The sequence below is a fragment of the Sphaerodactylus townsendi genome, linkage group LG01 (genome assembly GCF_021028975.2).
Source record: "Sphaerodactylus townsendi isolate TG3544 linkage group LG01, MPM_Stown_v2.3, whole genome shotgun sequence".
NCBI classification, from domain to species: domain Eukaryota; kingdom Metazoa; phylum Chordata; class Lepidosauria; order Squamata; family Sphaerodactylidae; genus Sphaerodactylus; species Sphaerodactylus townsendi.
Genome location: NC_059425.1, coordinates 140,929,884 through 140,957,209, shown reverse-complemented (window position 1 = coordinate 140,957,209; position 27,326 = coordinate 140,929,884). Strand labels below are relative to the sequence as shown.

General features: G+C 40.7%; 1 protein-coding gene across 1 annotated transcript in view; it reads left to right on the top strand.

Moving 5' to 3' along the window:
- Positions 1–27,326, top strand: part of CD109 (CD109 molecule) — a 97,904-nt gene that overhangs the window by 30,585 nt on the left and 39,993 nt on the right. The window contains exons 12-23 of the mRNA XM_048495810.1: positions 721–822; positions 923–985; positions 3,299–3,481; positions 3,744–3,896; positions 7,820–7,894; positions 12,138–12,201; positions 12,423–12,561; positions 16,671–16,785; positions 20,222–20,335; positions 21,438–21,653; positions 23,396–23,555; positions 25,795–25,971. Of these exons, the coding sequence (XP_048351767.1) occupies positions 721–822; positions 923–985; positions 3,299–3,481; positions 3,744–3,896; positions 7,820–7,894; positions 12,138–12,201; positions 12,423–12,561; positions 16,671–16,785; positions 20,222–20,335; positions 21,438–21,653; positions 23,396–23,555; positions 25,795–25,971 (1,561 nt within the window). The remainder of the gene's footprint in view (positions 1–720; positions 823–922; positions 986–3,298; positions 3,482–3,743; positions 3,897–7,819; positions 7,895–12,137; positions 12,202–12,422; positions 12,562–16,670; positions 16,786–20,221; positions 20,336–21,437; positions 21,654–23,395; positions 23,556–25,794; positions 25,972–27,326) is intronic.

Genomic DNA, 27,326 nt, shown 5'->3' with positions numbered 1-27,326 from the left:
GATAGCAAACCAAACAGAAATAATCCAATTTAGGAGGTTCTGGAAAAACACTATGAAAATCAACAGGAATTGCTCAGAAATACTTTCTAGGTTGTGCTCTTTATTATTGTGAATTTCTTTTATTGGTTGTGTTCTTCAGGTGACAGAGTCATAGTTCATTCATAGAGGACCTGCTGATATACAAACGGTCCCAAATTCAATCCTTGGCCTCGCCACCTCAAAGAAAATGGAGTAACTATAATACTCCATGCTAAAGACCCAGAGAGCTTCTGTCAATCAGATAAGATGAGAAGAATTGATGAGCTGACACCAGAAGGCAGTGTGCTACTTGTCACATGACTTTTAAAGGAAGTAGGCAAAGAAGGAGAGAGCCAGCATGGTGTTGCAGTTAAGGTGTTGGGCTAGGACCTGGGAAGTCCTGGTTCAAATCTCCACATGTCTTGAGGCTTGCTGGTTGATATTCGGCCAGTCATACTCTCAGCTCTGTCCCTGGCTTGGATTTGGATGAAAGGCCTCCAAAGAGTACCAGGGTGATGTGGAGGCAGTCAATGGCACCTCTGAGCATCTCTTGCTTTGAAAACCCTATGGGGATGTCGGAAGTGAGCTGTGACTTGACGGCAAAAAAAAAGAGGCAACGAACATACTAAGTCCTTTAAATATTTATTGCTCCATTAGTTTGTTTTACTTTACTCACAGACTTCTTGGATGCTTTTTTGACAGGCCAAATTTCTTGATGTTCAAACTCCTTTAGTCATAAATGATGTATTCTACTCTCCCAGTTCAACTTACCTTGCAATTAAAAAGATGAGTCAAGATGTAAAGGTAACCTATCTTCACCAGTTATTTTCCGATTTCTTGAATTCAATAGCAAACACATTACACCATCATTGACATGTTTATTCAATTTACATTATTTTTCTAGGTTGGGACACCTTTGGAGCTGAGCATTAGAAGCAACAGGCCTGTGACAGAGATCAGCTACATGGTAGATTATATCTCAATTATTTTACATTTTTTTTAAAAAATTCAGTACCATAAGAAAAATAGTATTAGCAAGATGCTAAAAAAAGCTTGGAGCTAAGAAAGTGATGTCATTCTCAAGAGGAAAATATTAATTTAGTAATTTTTAGACAAAATACTATATTATTTTTTCATCCATGCTTACCCCCCACATAGGAATTCAAGAGCAAGCATACTTTGTAGTACACAGTGATAAGTAAACTCTTTTTCTTTGATATATTGGTTCTTTTCTGATCCATCATTTCATTTCTCAAGCCAATGTGAGACAATCATTAACAGTGATTGACCAGTTTCATGTAAAAGAAAAAAACAATCCTGGTGAAGATATGCCTCAGTACAAGCTGAAAAATGATGAGTTCTGTGCTGAACTTATAGGTTGAATGTATGGTAGGTGACAATCTCTGTAACATGTTAGCAGATTCAGATGATCAGTCACCATATCAAAGCATCACCATCAGCTGGTCAAAGAATTCAGGTCTGTTAAAGATCCTACTGAAATGCTGGAGACCTTTCCTGTGGTCATTCTTTTATTTGCTTCTTATGCTTCTTTTGCTGCATATATTGTCAAAGTGAAATGTTGCCTCTGAATTGTCCATAGATAGTTCCTATGCCTTTTTCAGTGGAAAAACTGCCAAGTGTTTCATTTGGGGAAACGGTTAATATAATTTGTATGAGACAGAAATTTCATACTCTTTCTTTTGGAGCTTTTAAAACATAGTGGTTCATTGACATAATGGCCATTTGCACATGGATTATCTGCCCTGGGTTCCATACTGTTGGGGGTCCCCCTGTCCAATTCTGAACAGCATTGTGGTGTGTTCCTGCTTTTCTTGGGGTTTCCCTGGCTTTTCTCTGACCTTTCTCAAATCATTTTCTAACACTTATCTCCATAGTACCCATTTCTTCTCACCGCCACCAAAGGGAGTGTTATTTTTTTTAAATCAGCACTAGAATATTTTTACATTGATTTACTGTTATAGCAATACATGTAACAGGTTTTCTAAATTCTCAGTTTCCATCTTAAAAAGCAAGTCTGTACCCCCTTCCCTTGCATAGCTTTAAGGGGAAATGTTTATTATTTATTATTATTATTTATTAAATTTGATAAACTGCCCACCCCTGAAGGGCTCTGGGCGGTATACAACAAAACCACAACTAAAACAATGTGCACAATAAGTAAGTGATAAATAGTTAAAATACATAACTCAGAATAAGCAGCATTCTAAAACCCAGTAAATACAATATTAATAATACTAATGATGGCTCCCAGTCCCAAGGCCGGGAGGGGACAGACAATACCGAAAGATGTCACACCGGTAGTGCCAATGATGGTACAGCATGCAACACAGGGACATCCAATCTGTGCCTGGCCTCCCCAAAAGCCCGGTGGAACAATTCGGTCTTACAGGCCCTGCAGAAATCACTAAGATCCCGCAGGGCCCGCACCGCTGATGGAAGTGGAAGGGAATAGAGATCTACTTTAAAAAAAGAAAGCCAGGAATTCAGAAGATCTGTTATACCGATTGCAGCGTATTAATATATCTAGTTCTGATTTTTTTTTAAATTGCTAATGTCCCAGAGAAGGGTGGTGGCTACTACTGGGGTAGGAAAACTGGGGAGACCTACCATGTGGAGCCTCCTTTTTCAGTACACTTTATCAGCAGATGCACTAACTATGAGAAAACCACACAAGCCCATCCCATATGTAAATTACTAACATTAAAAGAAATATACAAAGACTGTCCTATGTATTTAAAATATTTCTATCATGACTTATGGTCTTCTAGGCAATTTACAGAACATCAAATATGTAATAACTGACATATAATTGTCTGTCATATGAAATATTAGATCAAAGACCAACATTTCTTTACATCCATTTTACCAACCTAAATTCAAAACTTACTGGGGGGGTGGGGGCTCACTTTAAAAATCACAGGAAACACTAGAATCGAGACCATTTTTTCTTAGTATCTCCAGCCGCTCAGTATGTTAAAGCCTGCAAAGTTTGAAACACAGACAAATTGGATTAATGCACAAAAAGTGCAAAGAGAAATAGACACTCCAGATACAGCAAAAAGCTAAATGGAAGCAAATGTGTTTCACTGCTTCTGAACACTGCAATGGGTGGGTGGGTGGGTAGGGGCAAAGAGTTGTCAGAGTCCACTAGGTAGCAGCACTGAAAAAACCTCTACCTCTATAAAGTAATTGCTTTATAATTTTAAATGCAGCACATCCTCTAGGCAGCTTAACCAATTTGATTTTCCTCCCCACTCAGGTGGTGTCTAAAGAACAAATTGTAGCTGCAGGCAAAACTGAGCTGAATTCCTCAACCTTCACTTTAACACCTGAAAATTCTTGGACACCAATGGCGGGCATAATTGCCTACTATGTTACTGAAAGTGGGGAAGTAATAAATGATGTTCTGAATGTTCCTGTACATCATGTCTTTAAAAACCAGGTATGTAGTGATTTCCTTTGAATTCAGATTTATAAACTATTTCACAAGCTGAAATCCAATTACTAACTTCTTCTGATTCCAAAACAAGACTTCTACATTATACTTTATTCCTAAAGATCCTATAACCTGCATCAAGATGTTCATCTGTGAAGGCTACATGTGGGTATTTTTTGTTTCTTGGGTAACAGCCTATTTGAAAATAATTAGCTGTTTCAAATCATCTTCAACAGAATACAAACTAATAAAATGTTTTTACCTGCAGATTAACATGTATTGGAGCAAAGATAAAGCTAAACCTTCTGAAAACATTTCCCTTAAAATCAGCGTAACTGAACTTAAAACAATCATTGGCCTTTTAGTTGTGGACAAAAGTACAAAGCTGATTGGAAAAAAAAGTGATATCTCAGAGGATGCTGTAAGTTTAATAGAAATGTTCTTGTGAAATATTTTTTGAAGCTGTGTAAATAGCTTGTGGTTGAAAAGAAGTTTCCTCCCATCTACCACAGGCATGGGATTTCTGAGAAGGCTTTTTAAAGTAAGCGGTCTCATTGTGACAAGAGAGAGAGTGTGTGTGTGCTGTTGAGATTTGTTTAAATTTGCAAATATTCAAGAAGAACATCTTAGAAGTTAGCAGACATTTAGAACAATTACTATTCCTTTTCGGATTCTGAAAGAGCAGCATAATGAACTAGATGCTTTTGGTTTTGGAATAAAGGTTATTGAACAGGTTAAATTGAATAAGCAGCTTTGGTAATAACCCCAGGGAAAGGCTTTTTTATCTAAAAAAATGTAGAGGCTTATTTGAATGAATTTCTTTAGCTGTTGTGAATAATAAAAATGAGGGGTAGGCAGCTCAGGTCTGAAGGCATCTCACAAGTCCCTAGTAATCATGGAAAACTGGCACAAAGCTCCAGTGCTGCAGCTGAGACAGATAGGGAGAGCAGCCAATCACCAGCACAGGAGCAGAAGGCACAGGGAGCAGTACCCTAGATACCTGTAGAGTGTGGGATTTGTGGCTGGCCACTGCAGTTCTGGAACACTCCAGCCCCCCTGCCGACAAGCGCCTTCAAAAGCACAGGCACAACAAACCGAAACAAATGTTGCGACTAGGGGTGGTGATTTGGTCAACCCGGATCAACAACCTGGATCAACCCAGATCAACTCAGAAAAAAATTCACCTCCACCAACCCTCTTTTGGGAGGGGGTGTTTACAACCCCCACCACCACGTTTTGGCTTTTTCAGCTTTTGCAAGCAGAGAGTGGAAAGCTCTGGTTTCTGCAAGCAACCCCCCCCCCCCCATAAATTTTGGGTTCTGGTTTTTAAAGCCTGAAACATTTCAGCAAAAAGCCGAATAAAGCCAATGAGTATCAGCTTTATCCAGCTTTACCAAAAAAATTCTGGGTTTTAAAAACTCTAACCTGAAATTTAACAAGCACAATTGTTTGTTCTCAGCCCTAGTCGTGACACAGATAGAAAGGAGAAGGACCGGTGGCCTTACACAAGAAGGCCCGTGGCTACGATGGCAAGGACACCCTTGGTAGGAGATTCCAGCAGCTGTGCAAGCAAGGAAGGCAGATGACAGCTTCTGGCAGACCCACCACCCTGTTGCACTTCCTTATAGAGGAGGCTGAGCTGGGCCACAACCATGCTGTTCAGTTTGGGTACACTTGAACATTGTTGATGCCACGGATTATATTCGTGGCACCTTCATCATTCCCAAGGCTGAGTTGGCACCTTCATTATTCCCAAGGCTGAGCTGCAGGCATTTGGCAACTACCACCACTTCTACAGACTTTGTATGAGGGTCTGCTGTGACCACAAGGGCATCTTGACCGACTTTGTTGCCAGGTTCCCAGGAAGCGCACAGATCCCCAGATTTTCATAGTATGTGGCCACTGTAGTATGCTGACTTCCTGGCCAGAGGGTAGGGGCTTACTGATAGTTGAATGGCTGTGCCAGAGGCCTATGGGGGACACTGGCCATGGGTGGGTACCAGGAGGTACCTGGCTGCTATTCTATTCAGCCTAAAACCAGCCCTGTTGTTAGACCCAAATGATAATCAATATGGTATTTGGACAGGTGAAGATGCATTTATGATGCCTGCACTACATTGTACCACAAGGCCACACAGCCCTGGGTGTTGCTGTTTGTATTCTGTGCTATGCTCTGCAATATCACCATCTAACAGCAACTGCTGTTGCCCTGATGGAGGTGGCCAGAAGACCCATGACTCGTGACAATAGACCCTGCCAAGGCACTTGCATTACATGTCCATAGGTATTACAGAGGAGGAGGAGTGGATTTATACCCCACTTTTCTCTCCCAGAAGGAGCCTCCAAGTGGCTTACAAACTCATTTCCCTTCTTTTTTCCACAACAGACACCTTGGAGGTAGGTGGGGCTGAGAGAGTTCTAAAAAACTGTGACTAGTCCAAGGTAACCCAGCAGGCTTTATATGTAGGAGCAGGGAAACAAATCCAGTTCACCAGTTAATAGTCTACTGCTCATATGGAGGAGTGAGGAATCAAACCTGGTTCTCCAGATCAAAGTCCATCACTCTTAATCATTATACCACACTGGCTCACTACACCACACTTGTAGAAGTGAATCTGGAAAAAAATTCTCTGACAGCTGAGACAGCTGTAGTCATGTTCCAACCTCTTTTCTTAGTCTCCCTGTGGTCTGGCCATGGGGAATAGCCACCTCACTGCCAGGGCATGTGGTGACATTGGTGGGGGAGGGGGGAGCACATTTGGTGCGAAGGCATGGCTGGCATGCATAGACCTGTGTTCACATTGTGTTCAGAAAATACTGCAAGTAGTGGGGGACAGCCCCAACTTCTCAGTTCTGATGGTAAGCACCCTTCCCAGTTAGCAAGTGGGCATAGGAAAGGGTGTAGTGATCCTGGCAGTGTGTGCCCCGGGCTGCATGATGTCCTGGCTGTGTACCTGATGAAGGTGGAAAAAGTGGTGTTCCACCACAAGCAAAACATCTGTGTTGCCTTAGGCCAGCCCTTCTCCATCATTTGATGGAGCTCCATGTAGTTCAACTTAGCATCTGAACTGGCTGGTCCTGACCTAGAAGCAGTGGATGCAGATAATGTGAGAGTCCATATCTTGGGGCATGACATTTGTGTGAGCGAACGGGGATGCTTTCTTTGCATAATGGTGACCTGTGTACTACAAAGTGGTTCTGGCTTGCATAGTATCTTGGTTTTGACGCCACTGACGGTACCTATTTGAGGAACATAGGGAACTGCCTAATTCCCACCTGTGCTAGCTTGGTGGGTATGCCAGTGTACCTGTGATGGAAAGTCATACTGCAGCTGCAATGTTGGTTGGCTGCTATGGCATACCACTGCTGTGCTGTACCAGAGTAACTCTGGGATATGCAAGGATACCAGGTATCCTTGATAGCTTGTCTTGTTGATAGCTTTTGGGTCCTTGCCAAGATCTTGCTGATGAAGACCTAGGTTACATGTGGCAGATCTTCCCCAAGCAAAATATTTTTGGAAAATATATAGAACTGTTGAAGACATTTGGAAAAGAAGTTAAAACCAGAAGTGTTTCTTTTAAATTATATAAGAATTATTCAAAAAATATATCAAGTAGTATTTTTTAATTTGTAAACAGTAGCACATATAATATATGCAAAGCACTGAAAGGTTAAAACCTTTCTTTACCACCACACACCAACTACGAGAATATAATTTATCATTGAGCAAAAATAATTTATGCTAAATATTGGCATTAATTAGAATTGGAACAATTAGGCTCCATCAGTGAAGAAATGGCAGATAAAATAATGGGGCTAAGGTATTGTAAATAAAATAGTTATAGAAGTGGTATCAAAGAGAGGTATCAAAGAATAAATGTATTAGAAGCAAACTGGAAATGTTTTAAACATTATTAGAATGTGTAAGGTAGTAGGGAGAATACCCTTTGTTATAAGCATGATATCTATTGTTTTATTACATTTGTTATTCTTCAATAGTTAAATCCAACTAATTCCATTCATAGGCTCATTCCGCACATGCAGAATAATGCACTTTCAAACTGCTTTCAGTGCTCTTTGAAGCTGTGCGGAATGGCAAAATCCACTTGCAAACAGTTGTGAAAGTGGTTTGAAAACGCATTATTTTGCGTGTGCGGAAGGGGCCATAATAAGATTTTTGTTTCTTTTTATTAACTGCTATTAATTTTACTTTAGTTCTTCACTATTTTCAAACCTTTTTTGTATTTCATGCTTTTTCTCAAGTTTTTGTATATTAAATTATTAATAAGATATTATTACTTTTTAAAGATTTTCAAAATATTTACAGTGTTTTCCCCCTTTTAGATATATCATGAACTAAATCTGTACAATACAGCACACTATGATAGTGAAGTCCAAAGCTCCTACAGTGTCTTTCAGGTACAGTTCTAAAAGGTATACGTTGTTTTCACCCTGCCCTCCCATCTCAAAATGTTTTGCTGTTTAAATGAAAATAAAAACTTACTAAGATCTTCTTGTATGCTGATTCTGAACAGGGGCCTCAGAACGCACTTCAGAAAATCTGCAGAAGGGGGCAATATAGAGATGGGAAGACTTTTATTTAAATCTGGAAAAAATCCCAGGCTTGCAGAAAATATATAATGTAGATTGTATGGAGGTTTAAATTTGAGAAGGAATACCGCCAAGTGTCAGGCTTGCGCTATACCAGGCCTGGCACGTGAGGCCATACCAGTTCGCACATACCAGTTTGCCATACCAGTTCGCACGTACACACCCCAGCTGCAGATGGCTCAGTCATTATCATAGCTCAAGGCTATGGAGGCCTCCCCTTGCTCGCAAAGTAACTAGTTAAGAGTTCTTCACCTCTCACTCCCTTATCTGCCTTCCTGAAGGAGTGACTTGAATACCCAAACAATACAACTGCTCCCACTGTCCTTCATATGCTGATATTATGGGAATGTGAGAGTGGGGGGAACTCAGGGGTAGAACCAAACTGTAAAATTTATACCAGGGGTGAGAGAGCGAAATCCCCAGTTTCAGCCAGCTGAGCCTGGGACGACACAGAACCAATAAACCTCTTGAAACCTTCCTGAGTTGATGACTGGAGTAACGGACCCTTACACCAAGATCTCATGAAATTATGTTGTAAAATCTCTGTGGTCACTTTGAATGGCTAAGGATTCCAAGCATGGGTTAGTGTCAGCAGAGAGGAGAGAAAGAGACAAACTAGAAAAGATAAGATATAGGAAGTATATATACTTCCTATATTTAAGGGATGTTAAAGATGCAGGGGACATGGAAAAAATTGAAAGATGAAGATGAAGGTGAGAAAAAGAAAAGATGGGGGGAGGGCAGAGGCTGCTATGGTGTCAAGAGAGAAAATTCCAGCTCAATTTTCATTTTGCTGCACTATGAGTTGTTTGCAGGTGTCAGCTACCCCACCAGGTTGACGGTTACTAGTCAGAGTTATCCTCCAAGCCTGTTAATTAGCTCACGCAGTTCAGCTGTGAATCTGGTAAAGGAGGGAGCAGCCTACTCCTATCCAGCATATTCCACGGTGTCAGCCCTGTGATTAGTCTGGGACGGTCAGGAGGTTATGGCCAGCTTTTAAAATAAAGTGTAGCCTTTCCCCCTTTACATTCCTTGTTTTCCTCCCCTTATCCCATCTGGGCTGCTTGAAGACTATTGCTGCACGTCTGGAGCACCATGCTTGAGCTACCAACATCTTTGCTGTAATAATTAAATAAATAGATAGCTAGTTTAGCTTTGTTATTTTCTATTCATTTGAACTGCCGTTGAACTATATATGGTTTTTAAAAAACTTTTCTTGAATGTCTTGAATGAAATCTTCTTTGCATTATGGTGTGTGTTACTAATTCATACACTGAACTAAAGCCAGTTTAAATTTGGTTACGTTTCCACACCAAGTCATGTTCAGCCTTGACACAGGATGAGAAACAGATAAAGGCAGGTAGGTGACAGCGGGTAGAAGAGTAAAGTTTTCATACCTTGCCTTTTGCTTCTGTAAGGAGTCTCAAAGTGGCTTACAAACTCCTTCATTTCCTCTCCCCACAACAGACACATTGAGAGAGTTCTGAAAGAACTATGACTAGTCCTGGGTCATCCAGCAGATTCATGTGTAGGAGCAGGGAAGCAAATCCAATTCACCAGATAAATACATGGCATGTGACATACTGATGCCACTTTGGCTTCCCGGGAGTGGGGAAACCAAGGGCCACCCTCCTCTTCCCCAGCACTGGCTGCATGGTGCCCAGCAGGGCGGGCCATTAGAGGCCAGTCAGTGCGGAGCAATAAGGTTTGCTGAAGTGAGGGGAGCCTGGAGTGGATGGCCATATGTGACTGTCCATATGGGGCAGGCCTCTACCTCTATCCTCTGCTTACCTCGGATGTTCTCTCCCTAGTGCATGGGTATGTGAATTGTTACTGTTTTTATCTTGTTACAGCTTGGTGGGTTACACATGGGGACTGATCCTTGGAGGAAGGGGTGGAGCATGTGTGCCTACCGCCTCATTATTGGATTCCATCTAAGGAGCCTTCAGGATGGGATGGGCCTCATTGCTGCACGTCCAGGCAGGGGTTGCTGGATGGCCTGCACCCCCTGGCAGCAGGGAAAGATCCATTTAGCTACCAGAACCCTTTCGGCTCCCACTGACTTGGTGTGCATTGGGTTCAACAAGCATGCTGCCCAGTGATCAGATCTGATCCCTGTGCTGTATCTCTGCCTTCTTTAGCCTGTAATCAATAAAAACAAACTCTGACCAATTTTATTATCATAAAATGTGTCCTGTGTCTCTATTGGCAGGCCAGTGGCTTCTCTCCCCTTCTTGGGCAGCAAGAATCTGCCACTCATGTGGAGGAGCAGGAACTCAAAACCAGTTCTCCAGAGTAGAGTTCACCATTCTTACCCACTACACCATGCTGGTAGACAGAAGGAAAGGGGAGAGATTTCAGACATTGCCCTGGGGAGGTAAAGAGGAAGAGCAACAGGGAGAGGGAGTGGGAAATGAGATTTCCCCTTGCAAGTTCCTGCAGGTCCCCACGTGGAAAAGTCTTAATCTTGATTCAGTAGGTATGTTCAAAACCACATTCTTTAGCATGAACATATTTTCAGATGCAGTGTGGCAGAATGCTCGCTCATGGCTACTGAAGACCTTTCTTCTCATGCCCCACTGTTAGTATTGGTTTTTCCTTCTATGTTACCATATATACTCACATATAAAGTCAAGATTTTCAGCAATACATTTTTTGTGCACAGGAAAAAGGAACCCCTAAAACACTTATACGCCATAGAGGTGAGGAGTGTATTTTAAAAAAAAAAAAATATTTTTAGGAGTTTTTTTTAGCTTTGTCAGCCTCCAGGGGGCGCAGTTTTTAGGCTAGCGGCACCAAAATTTCAGGGATTTTTCAAGATACTCTCCTGATGATACCACCCAAGTTTGGCAAAGTTTGGTTCAGGGGGTCCAAAGTTATGGACCCCCCAAAGGGAGTGCCTTATCCCCATTGTTTCCAAATGGGGGGGAGTTAATAGTAGATGGGAGCTACATTTTTTTGAGGAGATCCATAACTTTGGACCCCTATGAACCAATCTTCCTGGAAACCTGGGTGGTATCATCCAAAGATTATATCTTGCTGATACCATGCCAAGGTTTGCAGTGATGTTTGGTTCCAGGGAGTTCCCAAAGTTATGGGCTTTAATTTAGGGAGTGCCTTATCCCCATTGTTTCCAAATGGGAGTTAATAGTAGATGGGGCTACATTTTGAGAGTCCATAACTTTGGACCCTTGAGACCAATCTTCACCAAACCTGGATGGTGCATCATCAAGACTCAATATCTTACTGATACCAGCCAGGTTTGGTGATGTTTTGGTTCAGGGGGTCCAAAGAGTTATGGATCCCCAAGGTGGGTGCTCTCAAATCCCCATTGTTTCCAATAGAGGAAGCTACAATAGTAGATGGAGGCTACACCTCTTGCAGGGAGTCCATAACTTTGGACCAGCTGAAGACAAACTTCACCAAACCTGGTGTGAGAGTATCATCAGGAGGGTCTCCCTAAAGATACTCTGAAATGTTGAGTACACTGATTAACATCGAACATTTCTTCCCTGACCAAAAATCCAGTTTTGAAGGATTTTAACTCTTGTGTTTTAGCTTGGTTTGCACCAGATTGAAGGCTAAGGTTTTGTATTTTAAAGTTATTGGTTGGGACCATGATGTGATTTTCCGTTGATAATCTTTTCCAACTACAGGGAGCTAGTTTACTGTTTTTCTTTGAAATAGTAAATGTTCAAAATTGCATTTGTAACTACCTGATGCCTCAATTAAAATAATAATTTTATTGGGTATCTATTTTTTTAGTTTTGCATTTTACCAGTGGCTGCTGCATTTCCCACAGACTTATCTGATGAGGGTCAATAAAAGTTCTCCCAGTTTTTTGTGGTAAATTAGGTGCCTCGACTTATATTTGGAATTACAGAACTTATACACGAGTACATACGGGTATATAATATATACTGTAAGTTCATAATGTATTAAGTATATTACATTAAGAAAATATTGTTAGCATAAAAAGTGTGTGTATGTTATGTATATTTCAATATGTCATGTATTGAAATTGAAATATCTTTTTATGTTTTATATTCAGAAATGTAAACTCTGGGTGTTGACTGATGCCAGCCTTCCACGACATCATGAACTCATAGATGACTGTAAGTAATGACTGATTATCTAATAAGTTGTACATGGTACATCTAATAAGTTGTACATGGCTTTTGATTGTAAAGAAGGAGCATGGTATGGTTTATGAAACAGTGTATATGGTCAGCATTTTCCTGTACTTTTTACAGTACAATTTATTTTAGTGATATTATTTATTTTGGTTGGTTATAAAAGTATCACAAAATTACTGGCAGTATTGTTATTTTCCTAGATAGTTTGATGTATGATACTGTAGCATACGAAGAATCTACAAACTTTCTAGACATGAAACAATCGTTTGCTGATTTTGGTAATCCTCATGTAAGAACAAATTTTCCAGAGACTTGGATTTGGTATGAAATTACACCAAGGTAAGAAGAGAATGGAAAGATTTTCTTTACATTTTCTTACAGTGTATTTTTTAACATATCAGGGATCAGTTTTCTATTTTTGCATTAACATTTGTGCACTGATCAATGGAGAATTTTGTATCACTAGGCTATTGATAGAGAGCCTGTGGAGTGTAGTGGTTAAGAGCATGACTCTAATCTGGTGAACCAGGTTCAATCCTCCCTCTTCCACATAGTGCCTGCTGGGTGACCTCAGTCCAGTCATGGTTCTCTCAGAACTCTTTCAGCCCACCTGGAGGCATGCAATGTAAAACCACATCTGAACATCTCTTGCTGTGAAAACTCTATGGGGTTGCCGTAACTCAACTGTGACTTGACAGTATTTTCTACCATCACAGGTTATTCATATGGTTCAAATCTGGAAAAAGAAAATATGGAGCAATGGAGCTAACCCTATTGAAGTCTATGGTGGAAAAAAACAATTAATTTTTCCCACCATAGAACTTGTTGAAGAAGAGCCTGGGAGATTCTATGATCTGAACCGGCTCCATAGCAGCCAATGGGGAATCTCTGAGGGTGTCTGTGGGGTGCACATTTTTCAAGGTAGAGGCACCAAACTTTAATGGATCTTCAGGAGACTCTCTTGATGATACTACCCAGGTTTTGTGAACTTGTGAATTATCCTTTTGGGGGTCCATAAAATTGAACACCCTGAACCAAGGTTCACCAAACATGGGTGTCCTTGCCAGGAGTGTCTCTTGGAGCCACCCTGAAAGTTTGGTGCCTCTGCCTTGAAAAATGTGCACCCTGCCTACCCACCCAGGAATTCCCCATTGGCTGCAATGGAGCCAGTTCAGAGCAGAGAATCTGGGGAAATGTTGGGATGCCTGTCATTCCTTAACCTAGCAGCACCAAATTTTCAAGGTATCTTCAGGAGACTCTTCTGATGATACCACCCAGGTTTTGTGAAGTTTGGTTCAGAGGGTCCAAAGTAATGGACCCCCAAAGGGGTAGCCCCCATCTCCTATTAGCTTCCTTTGGAAACAATGGGGGTCAATTTGGGGGTCCATAACTTTGTATTCCCTGAACCAAACTTCACAAAACCTGGGTGGTGTGACCAAGAGAGTTTCATGAAGATACCCTTAAATTTTGGTGCTGCTAATTTTACAAATGCACCCTTCACAGGCCGAACATGGAAAAAACACTTGAAAATGCCAACAAATGCTAACGAACCCGATTTTTGGGGTATGCCCAATCTAGGATTTGGCTAATTCAGCCATACCAATAATTTTATAGCCAAATCAAACTGAATCCGAATTTTCCTGAATTTTTTTTATATTGCTCAAGCTTCATGGCCACTGCCCTAATGCCATCTGGATAAAAAGATCTATTAATAACTTGCTTTACATCACAGTATAATACTTGAGCTAAGTAATCAAATAAGACTTGGATGCTAATAGTGCCTCCACTATACAAACAGAAAATAGAGAGGAATTTAGCTTCTGTACGTCTTCAATTAGCATTGCCCTCTAGTTGATGATGGATCAGTCTAGGTCAGGCATCCCTTTCCTTTCAGCACTTTTAAGGCAGCATTGTGGCCATTTTCATTCCATTAATTTTATATGCCGCCATTCCCTTATGGGCTCAGGGCGGCTACCAACATTTAATAAAACATTAACATCTACATATAAATAGCACTTAAATAACAGTTCTTTTGTAAGTCCTCAACACCAATATTGAGGAAGTTCTATAGACCAGATGGAATGGCATAAACTACTAGGAAATAAAGGAAAATACAGTTACCAGTTCAGAAACTCCAGGTGGTACAAAATGCTATAGTTTACTTTTGGAACCTGGATGGAACATGCTCCCATTCTGCAGACTCTCCATTGCCTGCTCATTTGTTAGAAATACCTCGATTTAAGGCAATGGCTAGCACATACAAAGCCCTTCAGGGACCCACTTGTCTGCAGAACTGCCTCTCCCCTTATGCTCTGCCATGACAGCTTCGTCCATGTCAGCAGGGCCTTCTATGGGTCCCAACTTGCAAGTGGTCAAAATCGGCAACTGTCCATACACATGCTCTCTCCATTGTGGCATCCATTTTATGAAATGGCTTGCCTAAGGAGATCAGGAAGGCTCCCAGTTTCCTGGTTTTTTTTGCAAACTATGCAAAACAGAATTCTTCAAACGGGCTTTTGTGCACAGGTAGCAGGATTACACTGCATGAAACAGTTCAGAACTGACAAACAGCCTGTTTGCCATTTACATGCAACTTTGACTAACTCAGATTGTTACTATATGATTGGAGGACTCTTTCTTCAGGGTTTTTTTTTCTGTTGAAGGTTTTCCCACTAAGTGGTCTGTATGACCATCCTCCCATACATGTGACTATATGTAGACAGTTGTTGAGGAACAATTTTATTAATAAGCCACCTTGGCTTCAGTTACTGCATGAAATGAAAAGAGTACCCAGAACTGGATGTTGTGTCAGAATTTTTGCCACAAGGCCATCATGAAATGTATATGTCGGTATTTATTGTCAAGTAATGTAAAATTCTGAAGGGCAAATACACAGTTTAGAACTCTCAGTTGAATGCTCATTAGGTATTTGAATCTAGTGAAAACTCCCAGATGTGTATCCATTGCATGTCTACAACCATGTATGTGCTTGGTAAGTGCTGTCTAGTTGCTTCTGACTTACGGTGATCCTATGAATTAATGTCCTCCAAAATATCCTATTGTTAACAGCCTTGCTCAATTGTTACAAGCTGAGGGTCCTGGCTGCTGAGATAGAGTTAATCCATTTCATTCTGGGTCTTCCTCTTTTCCTGAATCTGTAAACTTTCCCTTTAATGGTGACTTTTGTCTTCTTATAATATAACTGAAGTATGATAGGTTGACATTAGTAATTTTAGCTTCTAGGAAGAGTCCAGGCTAGGGAAAGTTCATTAAAACCTTAAAACTATAATTCCCCAATAGTCATTACTTTTGTCTTGATGTTCAGTTGTAATCCTGCTTTGGTGCTTTCTGCTTTAATCTTCATCAGCAGTCATTTTAAGGCCGTTTCTACACAGCCAATTACAGCTTTGTGCTGTTGGTGTTATTGGCAATGCTGCAGCAATGGAGCGTTTGCATGGGTGGGTGCTCCGTAGACAGGTGGCGCATTGGCTGAACCCCGGCACTTCTCATGGCTTTGCTTTGCAAATGGTGTTCCTTTTTCCCCCAGGGTAGACATCATAGGCGTTCAGTGCCAGGATTGTCCAGTGTGGGCTGCCATTGTGGAGGGCGGGCTCTGCGGCACCGATTCCTGGCGGGCACTTCCCACAACGCTGACTGCGGAGCGCCATTGTTGAAAAGACACGCTCAGTGAGCGACTTTCAAATAAACCGTTGTGGGCCTGCTGGAGTGTTGCCGCATCGCTGCAGCATTGTTTCTGCATCAATGGCCATTCAAACTCCCTGCCTATAACGCTGTTTTTACTGTCCTTTTACTGGCTTTTTTGGCCTGCGCAGAAACGTCCTCAGTTACCACTCAAATTGTTAACGTTCCTTCCACCAATTTTTATTCCTAATTCATCTAAATGTCATATAGCTTTCCTTATTTTTTCAGTATGCAGATTTAATAGTTAAGGAGATAAAATATCCCCTTGTTTGTTACCTTTGCCAGTTGGAAACCTTTCTGTTTCTTCATATTCTGTCCTAACAGTAGTCTTGTCCAGAGTACAGATTGTACATTAAAACAATCAGATGTTGTGGCACAAACATTTCTTTTAAAACCAGCCATAACTTTTCATAATCCCTGCAGTCAAAAGCTTTACTGTAGTCTACCATACATTTATCTACAATACTTTCATTGCAAAACCATTGGAAAATTAAAATAATATTTCAAAGTGTTAGCCCATCAAAATGTTAGTGTACAGACATATAGCAGACATCCTTAATTAACCATGAGATTTTATGTAGGAGCGAAGTACTCTGTCCTCATTTTTCTTAATCTCTCATCATATTGGCTCAGTTCAGCAAACTGCCCACCAATTCACCAAGAAAACAAACCAAAATATTCTGATAATTATCAAGTGTCTGTACTTATGGAATTATAACATTGTTCTATTTTCTTCCTGTCTTCAGTTCTACAGAAGCAGTTGTGAATGTCACTGTTCCTGATACCATTACTTCATGGCTAGCCAGTGCTTTTGTAATATCTGAAAATCTTGGACTTGGTGTAACAAAAATACCTGTCAAGGTAACAGATCATTCTAGTCAAGTCTAGTTTCTCATGATTGTCTTATTGTGACTAGGCATGGCCACATCGCAAAAAAAGAAAAGAAAAAAAGTCAAATTGCACTGCAATTTATCTTGCATTCAGGCCAAATACAAACTGCCTGAATGCAAGCTGCCAAAATGCAATGCAATGCATTTGGATTGACTTGTATTGATTTGGCAATTCTGAATCAGCATTTGTTAAGGCCAGGGTTCTTTAAACTGGCCTGAACGAATTCTCTGTGCCATGCTGAAGGGAGATAAATGCTTGTTGCTAAACCCCATGCATGCCAAAGGGAGAGAAAAGAGAGATAAATGCTGATGGGAAAAAGAAAGAGAGAGAGAAAGGCAGGGAAATGCTGGTGGGAGAAAGAGAGTTAGAGAGACAGGCAGAGAAATGCTGATAGGAGAGAGACAGTCAGACAGAGAAGCGCTGTGGGAGAAAGAAAGAAAGAAAGAAAGAAAGAAAGAAAGAAAGAAAGAAAGAGAAGGAGAGAGGCAGAGAAGCACTGGTGGGAGAAAGAGAGAGAGTGGGAAACAGGCAGAGAAACACTGGTGGGAGAGAGAGGGAGAGAAACATTGAAGGGAGAAAGAAAGAGAGAGAGAAAGGCAGAGAAATGCTGGTGGGGGAGACAGAGAGCCGGAGAAATGGTGGTGGTAAAAAGAGAGAGAGAGTGGCAGAGAAGCGCTGGTGGGAGAAATTCAAATTCTTCTTCTGGTTTCATAATGACCATTCCCTCCCTTGTTCAGTCTCTGAGTGCTCTGCCTCTATGCTGAAGCTATGTTCATTAACACTAACATCCTTATACATAATTGCCTAAGGGATGGAATGTCCAATGACAAACCCCTAGCCCAGGGATCGGCAACCTTTAACATCCAAAGAGCCATTTGGACCCATTTTCCATGGAAAAGAAAGCACTTGGAGCTGCAAATACTTTTTGACATTTAAAATGAAGATAACACTGTATATATTGTTTTTTTACCTTTATGCTTTGTATAAACAATTATAGTGTGTTGCTTATGAAATCCATGAAATGCTACAGAGAAAATGATATTTTATTTATGTAAAGAACACATTTTGAACTCTTAAAAATGATAACAGACCTCCCTGTCTGCCATGGAGGGTGGACTCGACAGCCATATTCCTCACTGAGCATGGCCCCCACCCTGGTCCCAAAAGCCACAGCTTCTGAGAATCTACCCCCAAATGTCCTGGGATTTGCCCGCCGGGAGTTGGCAACCCGCAACAACCATGGCTGAGGATGATCCCAGCCTTCCTCCCTTCCACGATCTACAAGCTTACCCTCCACTGGCTGACTCTGAAGTAAACCTTCCAAGATCCACATGCAAGGCTTTCCCCATGCACTCCTGCCCTCCTTGGCAATGCAGAAGCAAACATTTCCCACCCACCCCGCCTCCCCATCAAACAGCCCTGACAGGTGCAACCTTGCAGGGCTGCAGGTAATAACTCCTTTAAAACCTGATATCATATTTCTCACCTGGACTCAGCTAGGCTGCCATCCGCCAGGAAAGCCCCTGGAGCTCAGCGGGGTTGCTGGGGAGTCTGCAACCCAAGGTGGCGCTGCTGGGGTCCCCCATGTGGTCCCTTCCCCCAAGAAGGACCTTGGGGGAGGGGGAAATGAGACCACCCAAAGCAGGGTCGACCCCTGACCTCCTCCCATTCAAGGGGGGCGGACTGAGGTTAGGATTGTGCTAAAAATCTGTGCTCTTGCAACTCCCTCCTGTTTCTCACCCTTTGCCGCTCACCTGTTCAAGAGGATCCACCAGCGGTGCTCCGCTCCCACCCCGCACTGTCATCACTGGCATCAGCCAACCAGGCAGCTGGGACAGGGAAGCTGGAAGTGGCTTGGGATAGCAGTCTCAGGCTGTGTCTCTCTAGGAACGGGGACTCTTTCCCATTAATGCTTAGGGCGATTCTCCGAAGGAGGCTGAGAGGACCCAAGCCACGCAGAGCCACAGTACAAGGACAAAAGAGCCGCATGCGGCTCCAGAGCAGCAGGTTGCAGACCCCTGCCCTAGCCAAAGGGTGTGCAGGACTCATGACACTCCATCCTGTCTCTGCCCACCTTCCTCCAACCCAGGAGCCTTCCCTACTCCAAACAATACAGGCTGCTCTCCTGGATGGAAGAGGAGGGGGTTCCCCCTCCATCCCCCCCTTCTTTTATTTTAATTTGTAATGGGCTTCAGTGCCAATAAAGAATATTTTAATGTGAAAACATGGAGTGTTATATACAGTTTAGACTTTATAATGCACAATATTTATTTGCATTATTTAACTAGCCTTATTCATGTCAATTAAAAACCTTAATACTTTGATTGATGGGGCTGCTGTTCAGAAATAGGGCAGACAGACTTCTTTATTAAAACAGTTCCTATCACACAGTGGATCAGAGGCTTGCCAACTTCTTGTTTACTATATGTAGGAGATATGGAGATGGGGCCTAGTAGTGTTTCCTATTAGTTAGAGTGTTTGCCTAGGATCTTGTGGATCCAGGTATGAATCCCCACTCTGCCATGGAAGTTGGCTGGGTAATCTTGAGCCTCCACACAAACTTACCTAAATCTGCCTCACAGGGTTGCTGTGAGGATAAAATGGAGCAGAGGAATAGAATGCAGGCAGCTTTGCATCCCCATTTTAAAGGAAGGCATGATGATCATCACTAGAACATGACAGAATCGGGAATTTGCTGACTTTTTAAAACCCTAAAACTATCGTCTGAAGCAGGAGTCATCTTTAAATGTCCTTTGTTTGTTATGAAGGAGGGGCAATTTGCAAGAATCCTTAAGAATAGCATCAGATTGCATACATGCAACAACTTTCAGAGCCAAATGTACCTTAGTTTGCTGCTGGGGACATAAGTCTTCCATTGCTGTGTGAATGTCTTCCTTTGCTATGTGAAACTGGGAACATAAGAGTGCCTTACAGCCCAACCCTAAGCAAAATTATACCCTTCTAATTCTAAGAGTCAATGTCCTTATGAGGGCGTAACTCTGTTTAGGATTGTATTGTTAACTTTGGAAGTGGTATATACAGGTGCAGTTTGAAGTTTGGATTAGCTCCTCTGTTTTTCTTTGGTTTTAGTTCTTGTTAATGAGTTCCCCTACGAGGTGGCAACCTCAGAACGTCAGGAGTTTTAACTATTGCATAAAGTTAAAACTGTTGCATAAGATTTCCCTCCAACAGATCTTGAAAAATACTGAGCAACATAATTCTTTAACATCTATATTTGAGCTTCTCCGTCTATCTTGACACATTTCCTAAGAACTGTAAAATGTCTTCCATTGCTATGTGAAGTTCTTCTAATCAGAAATGGTCTATGTTCTGAATGACGTACGTTGCGTTAACTGCTAAACTGTGTACCACAAGGGTTCACTGTTGTATAACTTTTGTGTTCCAGTTAGAAGTGTTCCAGCCCTTTTTTCTTTCCTTGAAGCACCCATTAACTCTTATAAGAGGAGAGCAGTTTTTATTGGAAGTACATCTCTTCAATTACATGAAAGAAAACATTGAGGTAAAAATACTGAAAAACATATTTATTTTGTTTTATTTATTTGCTTTTACTACCATTTGTCAACTTTGCTGGGGTAGATCATTATCAAACTGGGACACATTCACAGACAACTTGTTTATTTTGGATGTTGGCCACAGAAAACGGAAAATACTATTAAATTTTTGTACATAATTGAAAAAAAGTATTATTATTTTGGCTTTCCTCTGTGAAAGCTGAACGGAAGAACACAATCAGATTTTAAAGACCAGAGAGTTACTTTGATGTTGCATACGGCATAGATATATGACATTTTGAAATCACTAAAGATGGCTGTGACATATATTCTGTGTTTTAAACATTTTAAAACTGTTAGGTAACAAACGGAAGCCTGTAGATTCAGAAGTAAATCTAAATATGTTCAGTGGGTTTACTCTCAGGAAAGTGTTTTTAAGATTGCAATAAGATTACAATAAGACTACATTCCGCAATTTGGAAATTGAACTTTACTGAAAAGTTTCTTTGTTTGATCTAGCTTACATTTGCTGTGACATCCAAATGCATGTATCCCAATGAATTACAGTTTGATGACCTCTACAAATAGGGATTCCAACCAGGGATTAAACTAAGATCTAGAATTCTGATATTTGGTGGAGGGGGAACAAACTCTGATATGCCAACACAAAGTCTTGCTACATTGAAGGTTGGATGGAAAACTGGATTTCCTGATTGCACTTTAATATCTGAATGCTGTGACTCAATTTTATTTTGATGCTAGTGTGGCTGTCTCATACTTATTTATTTCCCTCTTGCTATTTTCTTCTTATGCTGTCTGCTTTTTTCTATTTCTTTCCCACCTCCTGACTTATCTGTCCTGTTCTCAATTTTCCTGTTTCCCAGTTGCCTGTTCCCATCCCCTATTCCTCTTGTTTACATTTTTCATAGGTGTTGCTAAATATTGATGAAAGCTAGAAAGCAAACTGTAGAGGCTACCTCTAAGTGATTTCTTTTCTTTGCCACCAGGTAAGCAGCAAAAGAGAAAAAAAGGGAAGTTTGTAAGAATACTGTAGCACCAAGTTGGCTGGTAGTAGGGCATTAAGAGAACATCTCTGCTTCTGTTTTCTAGGTTGCAGTGACACTTGATAAAAGTGAACAATTTGAAATTGTTATTTCTAATTATATAAATGCTACAGACAACAAACGGTCGGTATGGGTGCCAAGTGAAAATGGGAAGACTGTCATTTTTCCGATCAAACCAACACAAATTGGAGAGATTCCTATCAAAGTGACAGCAATATCAGCCCTTGCATCTGATGCCGTCATTCAAAAAGTGTTGGTGAAGGTAATTGGTGTTAGTGAAGATAATATAAAGCTGCTTATATTTAAAGAACATGTATTTAATATTTAAAGAACATGTACAAGAAAACTGAAGCACTTGGAGAAATAGTGTAAAAATTTCCTTTTACTAACTAGTTTAGTCATTTATTAGAAAGTTTCTAAAGTCCACAATTACATAAACTTTTAAAGGCTGCCATGCAGCCTGATATATAGAATGGGTGCAGCAGTTATTCAGAATACCATCATAACTTGTAGGGAAGAACCAACACTGCAAACTCTTTTAAGGACCTCACTGCATCAGAAACTGCCATTGCTGCCAGATATATTGCTATGGGAGTGCAGCCAATGAGCAGCACATTGGGATGGACCCAGCACATTGGGATGGACCCAGCACTGTGTGCACTGTGTCAGATACAATTTGATGTCCATCACTGCAGCTGAGCGGCTAACTCATTGTGCACCAGTGCACTCATAAGAGCTCCATTTTTTGTTGGACTATTTAGAAAAAAACAGATGCAGTGGATAGGAATTTGGAATCTAGAATCCACAGTGAGTGTGTGCTTAACCCATTAATCACACATTTCTCATGCCAAATTACTCTCCCCACCCATCATTTCTCCCCATGGGGTTTGAAATGTTGCACACACTTTAAACCCCACAAAGTATGATTTGAGTGGATGGATTAGGAACAAAAAATATTAATCTTATCCGACTTCTTTTCAATTTCAATTACCTCCAAAGTGCTTTCTAAAAAATAAAAAATATCTGAACTTCCTGGAATCCTCAGTAAGCCCTGTTCTATTTAATACTGAATCCTTTACAGAATATGGTGGTATGGTCTCCATGAAAACATAACCAAACTGTGTGAAAACACAGTTTGATGCAGAGTAACAGTATTAGGGAGGATTCTCTTGTTGCACCTATTTTACAGCTGTTCATTAATGAGATGAAGATAAGTGACATTAACAAATGGTTCACTCCAAAAGAGATTACATAGTCAATACTTTAGGCACAACACATTTCTATCTGAAATACGGATGTCTTCTATGAGTAGAGAAATATTTTGAAAAGATATATAAGAGGTTTAGTGTTGGATGTAATTGAGTTTGAGGCATCAATGAAATATTCAACAGAAAATATCAAATAATTGGCGATACAGAACTGGATGGTAGGACAGAGAGACGATTGTATCAAATACTGAGGTATTTTATGAGATAACACAATTGATATTGACTAATACCATATTCAAAGATTTTGTTTCCTTCTACACCTTGGAAATGCTTTACTTTTGCTTATACAGGTAATGTGACCACCATAAAATGGTCATGTATGTGGCATTTTATTAGTTGAAATATAGAGTCTGTTTAGATGCCATAGAAAATCTGACTGACAAGGTGAAACAATTCTGTCCTGGTTTTCTAAGAATAAAGAATTAAATCTGGTACCCTGAATATTTTAGCACTGCATATTGGTTAGAGAAGACCTATATTTTCAATTGAAACCTTGCTGCAAGCGAACAGTTACTTGTCTTTAAAAGATGAATATTGCTGTTCGATAAGATGCCATTCTGGCAAAATGTTACTTCAGGATATATCATCACTTGTGAAAAAAAGTATAAGAAGATTCACTTTTTCATTTATTAATCTACACATATAACTGGAGCATTGTCTGATACTGATGTAGCCAATGGTTAATGATGATGATGATGATGATAACAGTAGATCCATTTAAACTTCATTTTTTTAGGCTGAGGGATTAGAACAGTTTTATTCTCAGACACTACTTCTTGACTTGACCAAAAGAATTGGACTTGGAGATTTACCAACTCCTTCAGCAGAAACTTTGATTTTCACTTTTCCATCTGAGGTTGTACCTGGCAGTGAAAGAGTGCAATTCACTATTGTTGGTAAGAATTTTCATCCTATTGTTGAAGGCTTTCACAGTCGGAATCACTGGGGTGTTGTCAGTGACGAAGGGAGGGGAAACTGCACCTGGGACATGAACTGCCCGTGTGCCCCCTCCCACCCCGAAATGCCCTGACATGCCCCCGCCATGCCCCTGCCATGTGACTACACTGGCGGCGCCCGAGGTGAGCCACCCCAGATGTCTCCATTGCAGCTCCCCCTCTGGGTGTTGTGTGGATCCTCTGAAGATGCCAGCCACAGATGCAGGCAAAACGTCATGCTACTAGAACATGGTCATACAGTCTGGAAACCACACAACACCCCATTTTCATCTTCTTTAGGGCCTGCTTCCAAATTGTCTGTTTTCTTGTTAAAGAACAGATTGTGTTGATAGTGTCCTGGATGTCCACTGATTAAATTAACATGTAGGATATTTATTACTAGCAGCAAAGCCCGTTGCGTTCGAGAAGCAGAGGATGGGGGAAGAAGCATTTCCCCCTGCAATGGGTTTTACTGGGGCTGAAATTTTTTCTCATAATCTTAAAATTCAGGTTGTCAAGACTGTTGTTCTTAGAACTCCTTCCTCTCTCTGTCCAGTGAAAAAAATCCTATTTACCCTCAGGTAAAACTATCAGCAGACTTAACTAAATACTGACTAGGGAAAATCTTTATCCAGATCTGTTCATCTACACCAGCCTTTGTTAACCTTTTGACCCCGAAGGAACCTTTTTGAGACCTTGGGGAACCCCTGCATATTCAAGCTCAAATATAGGCCATAAGCTACAAAGTTATTATATTTGTTTCATATATAGGCCTGCATATATGAATTCTTTATTATCATTATTAAGCTTGTATTGTCTGTTCTAGAAACCTCATTTTATTTCTACCTCCTCTTCAAAAACTGCCACTTAGGACCCTCACACATGCGCAGAGGCAGCCACCTCCATGGGGGCTTTGGTAGGTGTGGTAAGGAGGAAAAGTGTAAATCACTCCAGCTGCACAAATTGCCCCATAGGACAAATCGGCTGCAGGGACAGGAGACCGTGTTCCTAGGTTGGAACTCCGGTGGAAGCTGACTAACATTGACTCCACCCCAGGGAACCTGCCTTGCCCCGTAGGTATACGCTTGGACACCAGCGTAACTGTGCAGTAGCCCAGACCTCTGGGTTTGCCACCGTTTTTGTACCCTTATGCCAGTGGAGATGTCAAATACATTGGCGCAACTCTCCGTTGTTTCCACAGCTCATTTGTCCCTCCATCTGGATTGGCCTGTTAATGAACGCGTACAAAAATTATATAAAATAACAGGATAAAGTAACTACTCGAAAACCACAGGGAAAAGATGTGGGAGGGACAGACTTATGTCCCAGGTCAAGTTGGATGAGTCTATTTAATTTCTTGAAAAGATGCACCATCCCATTCCTGCAGTATAGTGTTTGCCTCAATGGTCTCCCCATCTCACTTCTGAAGCTTATTACTCTTTGCCAAAGGGCTCTTACTTATCACTGTTACCGGAGGGCTTTTCCAGGCATTTTTAAAAACCAGTAATTCATAGTGTTATTGTGCTATAACTACAGCAAAAATGTTTTTGAAAAATTTCTACACCTTTTGGTTTCAGAGCTATCAGGGGAAATATATAGCCTGTTTTGCCATATAACTCTGAAAGGCCTGCTCTTTAAAAATGAAAACTTGGAACTAATATGTTGTTGCATCATATCATTATAAAGTGACTAGTTTAACCTATCAATTACGTTTTTTAAAAAGCCATAAAATCAGATAAGGGACCTACAAAATGTTTGTGTGGCCTACAAAAATTCACTCTTTTCCATCCTCATAGCATCAGAAGGCTCTGTGACTGTGAGCTCCCCCCCTGCCCCCCGGCCCCAAAAAATCATATCAAACTATGGCTCATTCCGCACATGCAAACTGCTTTCAAACTGCTTTCAGTGCTCTTTGAAGCTGTGCGGAATAGCAAAATCCACTTACAAACAGTTGTGAAAGTGGTTTGAAAATGCATTATTTTGCGTGTGCGGAAGGGGCCTATGTTTGGGGAAAAAATCACAACAAAGCAAGAAGAAACACATAAGCAGAACAAAGAGAGAATTTTATGTAGACATCCCTGAAACCAGGGCTACTGTAAGGAAACCAAAGCAGAGTAAAACATCAGTGTGGAAACAGTCAAATTTGTACACTGCTGCTGAAAGCACTTTCATATGTTGTCTTGTAAACTGTATCTTTCAGGTGACATGCTTGGCTCTTCTATAAATGGTTTAGCATCACTGATCAAGATGCCTGCTGGTTGTGGAGAACAGAACATGATTAATTTTGCACCTAATATTTATGTTCTGGATTACCTGACAAAGACAGGAGAGCTGAAGCACAATACTAAATCAGTAGCTGTGTCATATATGAGAGAAGGTAAGATTGTTTATATAGTGGCTGGTCACAGCTATAGGTAAGGGTGGTATATCCTGCACCATCTTTTAGTTCTAGAAATGAGAACATACATTGTTTTCTGATAATTATGTTGTGAATAAGCTAACCCTTTGTTTCGGTAGTTTGTGCCCTTTTGGTGTCTTAGCCATAATACAAATGTGTGAGAAACAAACAGAACATACTGAAAGCAACAGACAGAGCATCTCAAATAGGTAGTCACTATATACTATACAACAACCTGCTCTCTTTTCCTGTGACATATGTTGGCATACTGTAATTTTTTTTATTCTCACATTCAGCATAGCAGCAAGTCTGATATAGAATCCAATCTGAAAACTATCTGTAACTTGGAAATCAAGATTGTTTCTCTGAATAATATAATTTTGCTCTTATGTATCTTCACTGCAGTTTACTCATGGCAGTGAACTGTTGGCACCATTTTAAAAACGGAGCTTAGTTTTGGCACGCTTTCTCACAGTAATCCACATGTTCATTCCTTTGCACCCACTCCACAGCTAGATCAATACAGTTTTGAGAAGAAAGCTTGGGATTGTTTTTAATCCACTTTAAGGGAGAAAGCCCCAGGAATGTCATGAACTATGCTCAGAACTAACACATTATGTGGGCGTTCCCATTTAATGCAGGGGCTTCTTGTTTTCCATAAGGGGGAAGATCCCTGCATGAAAACAGACATAGTTAAAGTGGACCATGGCTTTGTGTTATGCCATCACCGAGCCACTGTGTGCCTTTTTGGAATGTCAGACTACTGAGTTGTCCTTCCATCACAAAGGCTGCATCCTTTTTAAACTCAGTAGGCCAAGTTTAATCTCTGGTCTGATTTGTTCTGAAATCCCAGAGCAGACTCCCACAAAGAGGAAACAAAATCCACTGAGAGCAGAAACAATTTCTTTTGCTTTGTTGGACTCTATGGGTTATATTTGGCCTGATCGCTGTACTTTGGCCACCCTAAAGTTACACAGTTAGTTTCAAAAATAATGAACATCTGTTTTCTAAGGAACTTCTTTGATGTTAGCAAGCAATCTGTCACTCCCTGTAGATTGATTTATATTACCAAAATGTTTTTAAACTATCTCCAAACATCAGTTATATTCAAGTTATTTTTGAATGAGTCATAAACTGCATTGTTAAATTTGACATTTGGTGATGCTTTGTTTTGCTTAAAATCATTATTGGCATTGGGATTTAAAGGATTGTTCTTAACATACTTTTGAAACCAAACCAAAATTGATGGTGGAAAAGTTTTTAATTTAAAAAACAAAAAAAATCTGTTTGTTTTTTGCTCAGTTGCTTCTTCTGATCTTGTATCTGGTCTGGTC